This window comes from Carcharodon carcharias, chromosome 13 (genome assembly GCF_017639515.1).
Source record: "Carcharodon carcharias isolate sCarCar2 chromosome 13, sCarCar2.pri, whole genome shotgun sequence".
Taxonomy (NCBI): domain Eukaryota; kingdom Metazoa; phylum Chordata; class Chondrichthyes; order Lamniformes; family Lamnidae; genus Carcharodon; species Carcharodon carcharias.
In genome coordinates, this window is record NC_054479.1 from 126,692,482 (window position 1) to 126,705,292 (window position 12,811).

The 12,811-nt window shown below is 41.8% G+C and overlaps 1 protein-coding gene across 1 annotated transcript in view; it reads right to left on the reverse strand.

Moving 5' to 3' along the window:
- The window catches only part of snd1 (staphylococcal nuclease and tudor domain containing 1), a 946,160-nt gene that overhangs the window by 745,077 nt on the left and 188,272 nt on the right, over positions 1 to 12,811 (reverse strand). The window contains exon 12 of the mRNA XM_041202041.1: positions 3,659 to 3,759. Coding sequence (XP_041057975.1) covers positions 3,659 to 3,759 — 101 coding nt within the window. The remainder of the gene's footprint in view (positions 1 to 3,658; positions 3,760 to 12,811) is intronic.

Below are 12,811 nucleotides of genomic sequence, written 5' to 3' on the forward strand. Positions count from 1 at the left end.
GGGAAAAGGCAGGGAAGTGGTGTTGAGGATTATCAGATCAGCCACAATCTCAGTGAATGTCAGAGAAGACTCGATGGGCCGAATGGCCTACTTCTGCTCCTACATCTCTATTATGAATTATGCCACCACCAGCTTCAGATCAAATATTCCATTTCTTCACAACCCTCTGCAAAAATATTTCACCCAACCTCTTCATTTAACCAGTTACCCACTTGTCGATCAGTGGAAACTTCTCAATTTTGAGTACAACTATCTCCCCTTATCCTTCACTGGTTTACTGAATAGAGGCCCAATTTTGCTGGTCTGGCTAGTTAAAGCAATAGTATTATCTTGCAAGTGAGAATTCTTTTATGGGTCCATTTTGACAGTTTTTTAACTGTAAACGTATTCGCAAAGCTGTTCAGCAAATCCAAAAGTCCTATCAAAAGGATCTTCTTCCCTTCTTCTGTCCAAAATTGAAAGAAAACACATCCACAAACTAAACAAAGCAAAATACTGTGGATGCTGGAAATCAAACAAGGTTAGAAAATGCCAGAAATGCTCAGCAGGTCAGGCAGCATTGGTGGAGAACAAAACAGTTAGCATTTCAAGTCTGTGACCTTTCACCAGAACTGAGAAAAGTTCTAAAAGTGATAAGTTTTGTGCAAGAGAAAGGGGGGAGAGTGGGAAGAAGAAGAGCAATGGTCTGTGACAGGGTGGAAGGCAGGACAGATTAAATGACAAAAAGTTTCATAGTATAAAGCCAAAGGCAGTGGCAATGGGACAAGTAAAGAAATTGAAGATGTATCTAGAATGAGGGGTGAATGGAAGGATAGCAGCCATTCGAATGCAAAGAGATTAAGAAAGAAGCAAGAGAAAAACCAAACTGGCCAAAAAAAAATGAAGGCAGAGGTCATGATCTAAAAGTGTTGAACTCAACATTAAGTCCAGAAGACTGCGAAGTGCCCAATCGAGGATGAGGTGCTGCTCAAGCTTACATTGAGCTTTGTTGGAACATTGCAGCAGGTCAAGGGCAAAAAGGTCAAAATGCAGCAAGGTGGAGAATTAGAATGAAAGGCAACAGAGAGCTTGGGGTCATGCTTGAGTACTGAACTGAGATGTTCCAAAAAGCGGTCACCCAGTATGCATTTGGTTTTCTAATATAGAGGAGACTGCATCGTGAGCAGCAAATACAATACATGAAATTGAAAGAAGTACATGTGATTCGCTGTTCCACTTAGGAGTGTTCAAGGCCTTGGCCAGTGAGAAGGAGACAGTTAAAAAGGCGGGTGCTGCATCTCCTGTGCTTGCATGGAAAGATGCCGCAGAAAAGAGTTATTGGGAATTACTGAGGAGTGGTCATGATATCACGGAGAGAAACGTTCCTTCGGATTACTGAAATGGGAGAGGAGGGGGAAGATGTGTTTGGTGGTGGCATCACGCTGAAGGTGGCAGAACTGGTGATGATCCGCTGAATGCAGGGGCTGGTGTGGTGCATGGTGAGGACAAGGGGAACCCTGTTGTGCTTCTGGAAGGGAGGGTTAGGGGTGAGAGCAGTGGTGCATGAAATTGGACGGCCACAATCGAGGGCCTTGTCAATCACAGTTGTGGGGGTGGCAGGAGGGGACTGGGAAAAGAGTCCTCAGTTGAAAAAAATGGAAGACGTTTCTGACATATTCTGGAAGGTTGCATCATCCAAACAGATGCGACAGGGATGGAGAAACTGGGAGAAAGGAACAGACTCCTTACAGGAAGCTGAGTTTGAGGGAGTGTAGTCAGGGTAACTGTGGGGAGTCCACTGACTTATAGTGAATATTGGTTGATTTTCCCCAGTAATGGAAACAAAGAAGTCAGGGGGAAAGGAAGAATCAGAGATAGACCATAGGAAAGTGAAAGAGGAGTGGAAATTGGAAGCAAAGTCAATTAAATTTTCCAGTTCAGGGGAAGAGCAGAATGCGGCATTGATATGTCCCGGAAAAAGGGTGAGGGAGGGAGCCTGACTGGGACTGGAACAAGAAATGTTGTACATATCCCACAAAACGGCAGGCATAGCTAGGACCCATAACACCACCTTTTATTTGGAGAAACTGAGTGCAGTTGAAGGAGAAGTTGTTCAATGTGAGAACACTTTCAGCAATATAGAGGAGTACTTCCAAAATAAAAAAATACTCAACTGATATTTTCTCCACCAATCAACATATTTTCTGAATATGAGAAAATTAATTAAGCAAAACATTTTCCTATTACCACTTCAGCACTGTGGTTCATGAAGAAATCTCTATGTATCCTAGAACAGCTCCATTTATTTGTAAAGGTAGTTCTAACGTGCCTGCAGAATGTCTGCGCCAGAAAAAGCTTACACTGGCTTGGTATGGTGCTGTACCCAGATAGCAATGAACTTTCTCTACTCAGTTGCCTTTAGACTGTCTTCCAAGCATGACTAAAGCATTGGTTCTTACAGAAAAGGGGGGAATTGCATTGAGCCAAAAACACATTGAACTTCTCATTGATTCTTTTAATCTAAAATTCAGAGAGACATGAATTTGCAGAAATGATTACGGGCATAGAAAGAGTTTAAAGTTCACAAGCTCCAAGAGCAGGTAAGTTTTGGGAGATACATTTTTCCCCTTCTTTCTATTCTCTTGCTGTTTCCCCCTTTCTCAAAGTAGTGAAGCAGACTTCAAACAAAAGCTGTCTCTCCAGGATTTGAGCAATGCAGTTGAGCAGTGAACCCCTTCCCCACGGCTCATGAAGGCCTAAGGGAGTCTAAAAGAGGGCCTTGGGCCCATCAGTTCCAAGTTGTACAAACCTCCCCCCGCCTCTTGAGGCAAAGCAATGTCATTTAAGTCCAGCAGATTTTTTTTTGCACAGTAATACAAAGTGTCATCTCAAAATGCTTAATGGTGCAGCACTGATGCTGGTCAAAGTGTACACAGCAGAGGTGTGCAAATGCATTGGGAGGTCACAACATGGAGAGGGATATATGTGATGTATTTATTTCATTTATTGAATTTACTTAAAGAACATATGATGCCTATTCACTTTAAGATTGGACAAGAGTTCTTTGCTAAAAGCTGGCAGTCACTGGTGCAGACAGATGACACACAGTTCTTCCCCAGCCAGCTCCAGCTGCCAATGGGTCAGTATCAGCAGTTCTGGTTGGATTCCTAAATCATGAGGAAGAAATTCAGTATCCATATTTACAAGTGTACTATTGTACATCTGTGGGCACATTATTGACCACTGATGCTATACAACATCATGTTTTCTGGGGAATCAAAAGAATTATTGGAACAAATTTTTGTAATCTTTACTGCATCGTTGGAATGAGCATTGTGACATCAGCCCCCAGAGACATCATTCAAACAATAATCTAATAAGTAAGGGAGAATCAATCATTCATAGTATAACATTTTCAGGAACTGACATTTTGGAAGCTGTACACATTTAAATCTCAAAAGACCCTCTTTTGCAATTGTCCAGACTACATGGTGTTAAAACAAATTAAAGCAGAAACGTTATTATTGCACTAGTTAGCTCGATGCCAGAATGCCAGTTGATGTGCCAATTCTACACCCTCATCTTCCCATAGTTAAGTCTCCTGTGATCCAATTATCTTGTGTCAATAAAAAGCACAACACCTTCTCCAAGAGATCTGCCCCAGCTCTGATCTACTCACATTCCGCCAATAGTAACTGTGGAACAGGTGCGTTCAGGGAATGCTGGGGTCACGTTCGTAGATGGGGTGGCTTGTCTGATGTAGTCCACTGTTACATTAACCTATTGAACAAGAGAGAAGACTCAGATCAGCTTCAGGCATAACAAATTAATCTAATTCCTATCAGCCAGCATGGGGCCAAATTCAAAGAATGCTTATAGCCAGTAAGAATGAAATGGAAAATTGCAGATGCTGGAGGTCTGAATAGAAAATGTCTGATTTCCATCGGCCAGTCAATATCTGATAACAATGGACTGATCTCTCTGAATCAGGACATTCCATCCAAACAATTATTTTGAAAGCATTCAACCACTACAAACCATATAAAATATTGATAGATAACAAGTAAACAATATTAATTTGGCAAGAATGCCAACTATTAAAAATTTGCTAGAGTAGTGAAAGAGAAACTATTTCCACTTTGGGTCATAACCTTAGAATTAGAGCTAGGTCATATCAGATCAATCTCCTGCTCTTGACCAAATAATGTCAGGATCCACTTTTGCTTCTTGTTCAAAACATTCAGCCTTTTAATACTAGATCACCACCATGGATACCCTCAAGTTGATGCAGGCTCTCTTCCTCGCCCCTCCCCCCACCTAGCAGGCTGTTGCAGTAACATATAATAGAAAGAACATTCCTACACACTTCACAGCATCTACACTATAAACTGCACTAGGTGTGATCGAGGACTGCAGCCAGTACATATATAAAAAGGGAACTACACTGAGCAAAGAGTACCAACCCTACACGTTCTTTCCACTTGAAGAACAAAGTTCCTTCATTGAACGATAACGTACAGATTTCTAATATGAAGTTGTGTTAGCTTGGTTTGTAGAATGATGACTAGCATTCAGTGCCTTTCACAACTTTTGGACATCCCTAAATCACTTAGCAATCAAAAAAGTACTTAAGTATGGTCACAGTTGCACTGTAATGCAACCAATTTGCACAGGGCAAGGTCCTACAAACAACAGATAATGACTTTTTTTTTTAATTTATGGGTTTAAAAACAGTGTTGATTGAGGGATATGTATCGGCCAAAGCACCAGGCAGAAACTCTCCTGCTCTTCTTTGAAATAGTGCCACTGGTTCTTTTATGTCCACAGGAAACACAAAGGATTGTGTTAATAAAGTGACAATATTAAAAAAGATTTGTTTCAAAAAGTAATAAAAAAAGGACTGTTAATAAAAGGCAGAAAGAATATGAAGCTTTTTGGTAGAAGCAAAAATCTAGTTCCTATTTGTACATGGCATATCCACAGCCACAGTCACTATGAACTATAAATCAATGGTGTGCTTGATAAGAAAATAGACGATGGCCATTCAACCAAGAATTTACCATGAGTCAGGTTGACATACCACATCTGTCACAGAATTAAACAGCAAGTATACTTCTGGGTGTTTGAAGGAGGCGCAGCTGAAGGAATCAAATGGTCTCCTTTTCAGGGAGTGATTATGGGTTTGACAGGGGACAGGTGAGTCTTTGACTTGCGTTATTGTTTAAACATGGAAGTAATTGTATTAAACAACTGATAATTATATGTTTTTCAGCTTGTGTTAGTACTTTGTGTATGCATACCTGCATCTACGCCATTAAAAAATAAGGCCTGCAGCATGCACACAGGAATGGCTCCAGCATATTGCGGATCAGAACCCGTGGCTCTCAGCCAGAAGTTTTAAAGATCCTTGTAAAAATTGGTGAACTGTGCCCTGATTTTCCATTAAACAAATAACTTTAATTTTAGTGAGAGAATCCATTTCAAATTAAAGTTCCACATAGCATCACCCCCAATGCGTTATCTTTTTGAAATTGTCTCCAAAAAAAAAAGCAACAGAGTGGTTATTGCGAATCAAGGATAAGTAAAGCATCGTGCTTCATGTTCAGCCTTGAAGAAAGCATAAAGACAGCTGCTATAAGATGCTGAACAATTAAATTATTCTAAAAGAAAACAAATTCCCCAAATTTGGAAAGGCAAAAGGTAAGAAGTATATTTTGTATAATATTCAAGGGCAAGGTCATCATTAGGCTCTCTTTTGCAAAGTTGCTTTCTATCACTACTGAAACAACACACTGTACACAGAAGATAGAAAAGGACACATATTCAACATAATTGGAATGTAGCCAAGTCAGATTCACACCTCGTTTAACTGCAGTAGTCAAGTAAAATGTTGCTCATGCTCATCAGTGAGACAAAAATATAACTCAAAACAGTCCAGTCAAAACAAAAGGATAGGTCCACTATACTATTAGAGGCCCTTACCTAAACCATTTGTTGAATAAATTTATGGCCATTAATGCTTCTTAATTTAGAAAAAATGCCTGCACCACATATTTGTATTGGATATCAGACAATGCACGAATGGGTCATTGCTCCACTACCAAGGTATAAACAGAATTATATTTGGCACTTTGTCACCACGACACTGCTCAATGAAGTATAAAAATGGCAATCACCATTTAATGGCCGATTGACTGTTACCCTTTACAGAGCCAATTTCAACAACAACAACAACCCATGAATTGAAAGTTACAGCACTTCACAAAATGACACTTCAGGATCCCAAAACTTTGTGAACAACACTGGTAATTTTTAAAGCAATATGGGCAACTCAATTTACTCCTGTATATTCCAGATTCCTGAAGCACCAATTAACAAAAGATGTTCCAAATAAATGTACTCTATAACCTAAGATTCAAGACTGCCAGCCAATTTAAGATTATTTTAGGAATGATCAATCTCTGAATCAAAATGCAGTCTACATGGGACACTGTACTGGAAACGTACCACAGTGACACAAGTGATGGGATGTAGAATTGCACCTACCATTCTTCAGTACCATCACCCCTGTGGTATTTGATCCCCTGAAGGGAACGATTGATGCTGGGTTGACTCCCAGGCTCCAAATTGAATCTAGTGTGTGGGAAGCCACAGTCTTTAGAATGACTTGTAACCAGCACAAATCCCAACTCAGCAACTTAAGACTGAATACATAAAAATGAATTAATGACTAAAGGAAAGCGATGTGTCAATGGCACACTTAAGCTGAGCCCAATTAATAGTGGCGCCACCTAAAGTTCAATCTTTAAAAGGATTTGAAGAACTTCAAAGTGAAGGAAGGCAGCACGGACTGAAATTAAGTCAGTCATTTTCCTTTTTTAATACAATGCCCTTATTCTAAAGAATATCATCTACTACACACTTAGAGGATTTCCCACCCATTTTTCAATTGAATCAAGTCACTAAACAGCATTAATTTTTTCTACATTATCAGTTGTACGTATGGGCTGCCATCCATTGAAATTAGGGCAAGAATGCCCCAAATTCATTTTGCATACAATTCCCATCACTTGCTTCATGACCTTGGTTAGAACAAACAACTTGCTTACAATCAAGCAAATGGCAATGACCATTTGTCATTGTGTCATATTAAGCGCACACTCAATTTTGGTCAGTTTGTGCACCTGTTAAAGTGTGATTAAGTCTTAAATCTCCATGGCCTCCTCCACTGATGTGTGTCCTACTTGCTGATTGCTTAGCTGGGTGGCTTCTGACATGAATGGACTTGACAATGACAGTTGGACTACCTCCTACACATCCAGCTCTTTAATATATATTTTTTAATTTAGATACAGCTAACTTATTGTCCCATGGACTGTTTCAAATTCTATAGCCTAACAATTATTCATTGCACCGAGGGGAGCTGCAACTCCTGAAACAGATGAGGAAGTTGCTTCAACACAGAGGTTACTGTTCTGATAGAGGTTCTAAACTGGACGATGGGCAGAATTTTCCACTCCCGCCAGAGGCAGGAATTAGGGCACACTGGGGCACTGGCAGGAAGCAAAAACCTCTTTCCCAACAGCAGGATAAACTGCAAATTTTGTACTCCCGACTTTCGATGCGGGTTAAAGGCAGGTCAAGTTTGCATTCGTGAGCATTTCATGCATGCTAATTAAAAGGCCACCTCACCAGAATTAAGTTAGTCTTCCAAATAAAGTCCCCTATAAGTGAAAATCTGGAACATTTAGTTTTATGACTACATAAGTGTGGCATGCACCTTGCAAGCTTAACCTCTTCCATGACTTTGAGGGCAGCAGATGTTGCTTTCTCCTATTATGACAATGCAGTTGGTAAAGCGGAGTTATTTAAAAATCCCAGGGGGAAACTTTAAACACCTGTCATAACCTATGATTTTAAGTGTTATGCTTGAGATGCGACTCTAAATTCAGGAATCAAGCCACCAGTTCTTGAAAGTTTTACATTAAACTAAATGTAACATTTTATTAATTTACACAGGTTAAAATACATATACACATGGCTACAAATTACTATCAGAACTTTTAACAAATTCCCAAACTAATCTCCATTAAGGCAACAGCAACCAATAGACTTAACCAGTCATCAGGCAAAGCATTTTCACCTTACGAATTCAAAATGAGGTTCTTTTCACTTTGGTTCCGGTGGAGCCAGTTAGAGGCTTGCAACTGCCTTTTGATCTTACACTGCCTCTGCTCTGCACACCCGAAAACTGCTAAAGTTATACCTACCACTGATTAAATATTAATTCTCATTGTATTAACAATCTCTGAACTAAACCTCTCTAACAATAAAAGCCCTTTCATGGTACCAATTTGATTAGTAATATAAACATATTGTTTAGTATCTGCTAGGTAGGTATAATTTTTCACTCCACTTCTTGAATGCTCTATTCAAAAAATGCAAATGCACTTTACCTCTCTGCTTACATCTCAAAACTAGTACATATCAAAGCACCCAGGCTAGCTGGCTTTAATCCAATTAAGACACACCTACAGACGAAACCTCTATTTTAAAAGAAAAATATTTTCCAATAATATTATATACATTAATAGCTTCATGACATGGACCTCACATAACCTACTTGAGTGCCAGTGGCAAAAGCGGCACCAAAGCCAGAAATCGGAGGCAGGTAAAGGCTGGAAGGTGGCCGGGGGTAGGGGGGTAGAACAACGATGGAGCACAGTCCGGACAGGGGAGGCAGGTTTACTGGGGAAAGAGGGATGGAGGAGTGTCTTATTGGGCAGGGTCGGTGGTATCGACAGCAGGGTCCAGGGGTTGTGAGAGCTCCGGGGGGGCTGGTGATAGGAGAGAATCGTAGTCAGAACGGGGAGTAGGATGCTGTAGGGTGGCAGGACCAGCTTGAGAGTCTGCTTTGTGAAGGTCTCACTGCGGGGGGAGGAATCATGGAAGGGGACTAGACAGGTGGCTTGGATAATGGGAGGGGGCAGAGTCAGGCTGGGCATGTGGACAGTAACAGATATCGGTTCTGAGGGGAGGGAAGACATGTGAGGTGGATCATGATAGGGTCCAGGACAACAAAGGGGAGGTTCAAGGGTGACAAAGGGGAGAGGAATGGTAATATTGAGTGGATCAAGGGTGATGAGGTGTAGAAGGTGGTGGAGCTAGTTTGAAAGATGATGCTACCATTTTTCCAATCTGACCTCTACCACACAGTCAGTAAATGAGATTTCTTGAAGTGGGAGAAGGGTCTTTTCGGGTAGGTGGAGTTCAAGGTCAGCACAAGTGGCCGACAAAAGGGTCACCCTAATAATTGAGGCAACTGGATGTCAAAGATGCTCAGTTGTGTTCTCCTCTGTGAAGCATACAATGCAATAGGTTTGTTCTAGACTCATGGGTCAGCAAGGTCTGGAGCTGCCATTTATTTTGGGTCATTTGTCATTGGCTGCAGTCAGAGGCAGGGATAATGGGAGGGAGTGAGATGGATGCCTCCAAAAGGGGCACAGCTGCTGAACAGCCAACTCGCAACTCTAAACCTCAGTCCTCCCAGGTGAATGGTCTTGGCTGACAAGGGCTCATGCAGTTAGTCTTTCTATGCTGCCAAAGCATTGGTCTCTCTATAGCGTCTCAAAAGCAGTGGGGACAAGTGGAATAGTGTTAGAGGGAGGCTTCTTGCACACTGCTCTTTGATTAGGGTGATGAAAACCATATCTCCATACACATTCATGTATGAAAGGGAAGCACACCATCTCTGATCCTTCAGGGTGTCAATTACCTGGATGGGGTGAAGTGGGGATGCCATGTCTAGATGGGGGCCAGGTGAGAGGCTTAGCACTGGTCTGCTGGCTTGGATGTCGTGTAAAGGACATGCTCACTAAATTCATTCATGTATCCACTGAGGCGTTGATGATGTAGGCTGCAGGCAATCCTGCCTTGGTAATGGCTCTCATCCAGATGAAGAGAAGGAGGGCCCATCACCTGTTGGCACAGGGCCAAGAGGAGCAAGGGCCTGAACAGCAAAAGGCATCGGGACCTGTAGGAGGTCGAGATGTTGGAGATCATGAACCACTGCAATGGTGAGCATTGGCCCAACCATGGATATATCGCTGGCGGTGCTCTTATCCAGAGATGAGTGAAAGGCAATGCCCAAGGCGCCAGGTTTCTGGGACGTGGTTACTCACATCTGCCAGCTCCTCTATACAAGCTGCGGCCGCAAGGAATCTGGAGGAGTAATGCAAAGCTCCAGGCCTGGATTGAGCAAATGTCTGTCGGGGTGCCATTAAAATATGGCATCAGGACTTTGAACATCATGAGTGACGGCAAGTGATTTCCTGCCCACCCTGCCATGAGATTCGCCAAGCACCTCCTGGAGACATAATTAATGAGCTGACCAGCAGAAGCTCATGCATGTTCAGCCATCCCGTTGCCTAGCAGGGATTATGCCAACTTTTCTGCCTGCCACCAGACTTAACCTCCAGAATGCAAAATTCCACCCGATGTCTGTGGGTCTGGTAGTTGTCGACAGTAAAGCACTAATTTTGTCTTACTTTCAAAAATTCATCATGTGAAGAGAAATATGATGATGAAGATGGTTGATTTTTAGTCACTATTTAAGAACTTTGCTTAGTTATATTTCTATGCCTAGAAAAGTCTTATTCCCATCATAAGAATGGGCTGTGTCTTTCTGGAGCAAGGCATCATGTAGCACATATATAGTTAGTTCAACTTTTCATTTTACCCTTCAGCTCTAGTTTTTTGGACCAAAACCAGCTGGACATAACTGCTGATAATGACATGTTGAGGGCAATGGGACACCCAGGGCATCTAAATAGCAACCCCCCTCTTTAATGAGATTTAAGAATAAGAAACAGGAACAACAGAGCAAGGAGGGTAAGTCAGGTACAGAAAGGGGAATAAAAAGGGGGAGATATATTGTAGTGAGAGAGAAAAGCACATAAGTACAAAAATGCCAAATTTAAATGACATTTTTAACAATTGGCTAAATGCAGGAATGAGTGTTAACCAGTTAAATTGCTCCCTTTCTGAGCCAGAGGGGTTGTTTGGCATTGCATTAACAATCATCTCTCTGTTAGCTTAACTCTGTGGCAAGTTTAATGGGGGAAAGTTAAGGAACAAATCCAGCAAGTATTTGAAAATAGTAGAGTAGGTAAGATGCCGCCATTTGTGCTAAACAAATGACAGAGCTTCATAAATTGACAAGTTCTAGAGATCTCTAATCCCCCAAAATTGTTAGCCAATTTGTATTCAAAGCTGTGCATCATTAACAGGCTGATAAAAGCAAAATACTGCGGATGCTGGAAATCTGAAACAAAAACAGAAAATGCTGGAAAAACTCAGCAGGTCTAACAGCATCTGTGGAGAGAAAAACAGAGTTAACATTTCGAGTCCGTATGACTCTTCTTCAGAGCTGCTCTTCATTAACATGCTGATACCTTCACAGCAACACCCAGTCCATTAAGAAATGAAGTAAAGCTCCTTGTAAAGAGTCAAAGTAGTCACTTCAGTGATGCAAGTTACTAGTTAAGGCAAAACAAACTAACTGTCGCTGCACTGACACAGTAACCTGGGATGACCCGGGCCATGTTACAGCCATAAATTATGGCAGGCAAATCACATTCACAAAAACATTTTTAAAAGCTATTTTTCCAATCTTTTACTCTTATAGCAAACACAAGACTATTAAGAGATAAATGGAAAAATTCACTTTGAAATCTGTGATCTTACATCTTTGAAGGCTGGTATGCAGGGAAACTATTATGGTAGATCAAGGAGAAGGAAAGAATATAAAATCAAATTTAATTTCTTTTGAGAGATATAAATGGCGAGGAAGCATAGTTATGTGGAAAACTATCAAAAAAGTTCACAAGGTACAAGCCCCAACAGTCTACTCACGATCATCAGTAAAGTAATGGAAGGGATCTTCGACAGTGCCATCAAGCGGCACTTGCTTAGCAATAACCTGCTCATTGATGCTCAGTTTGGGTTCCACCAGGGCCACTCAGACCCTGGCTTCATTACAGCTTTGATCAAACATGGACAAAGAGCTGAACACCCGAGGTGAGGTGAGAGTGACTGGCCTTGACATCAAGGCCGCATTTGAAAGAATGTGGCATCAAGCAGCCCTAGCAAACAATGGGAATGAGGGGGAAAACTCTCCACTGGTTGGAGTCATACCTAACACAAAGGAAGATGGTTGTGGTTGTTGGAGGTCAGTTATCTCAGCTCCAGGACATCGCCGCAGATGGTCCTCAGGGTAGTGTCCTCAGCCCAATCATCTTCAGCTGCTTCATCAATGAACTTCCTTCCATCATAAAGTCAGAAGTGGGGATGTTCGCTGATGATTGCGCGATGTTGAGTACCATTCACAACTCCTCAGATACCGAAGTACTCCATGTCCAAATGCAGCAAGACCTGGACAATATCCAGGCTTGGGCTGACAAGTGGCAAGTAATAGTCGTGTCACACAAGTGTCAGGCAATGACCATCTCCAACAAGAGAGAATCCAACCATCGTCCCTTGATGTTCAATGGTATTACCATCTCTGAATTCCCCACTATCAGCATCCTGGGGGTTACCATTGACCAGAAACTGAACTGGACGAGCCATATAAATACTGTGGCTACAACAGCAATTCAGAGGCTTGGAATCCTGCGATGAGTAACCCACCTCCTGATTCCCCAAAGCCTGTCCGCCATCTACAAGGCGCAAATCAGGAGAGTGATGACATACTTGCCACTTACCTGGATGAGTGCAGCTCCCACAACACTCAAGAAGCTTGACACCATGCAAGACAAAGCAGCCCACTTGCTTG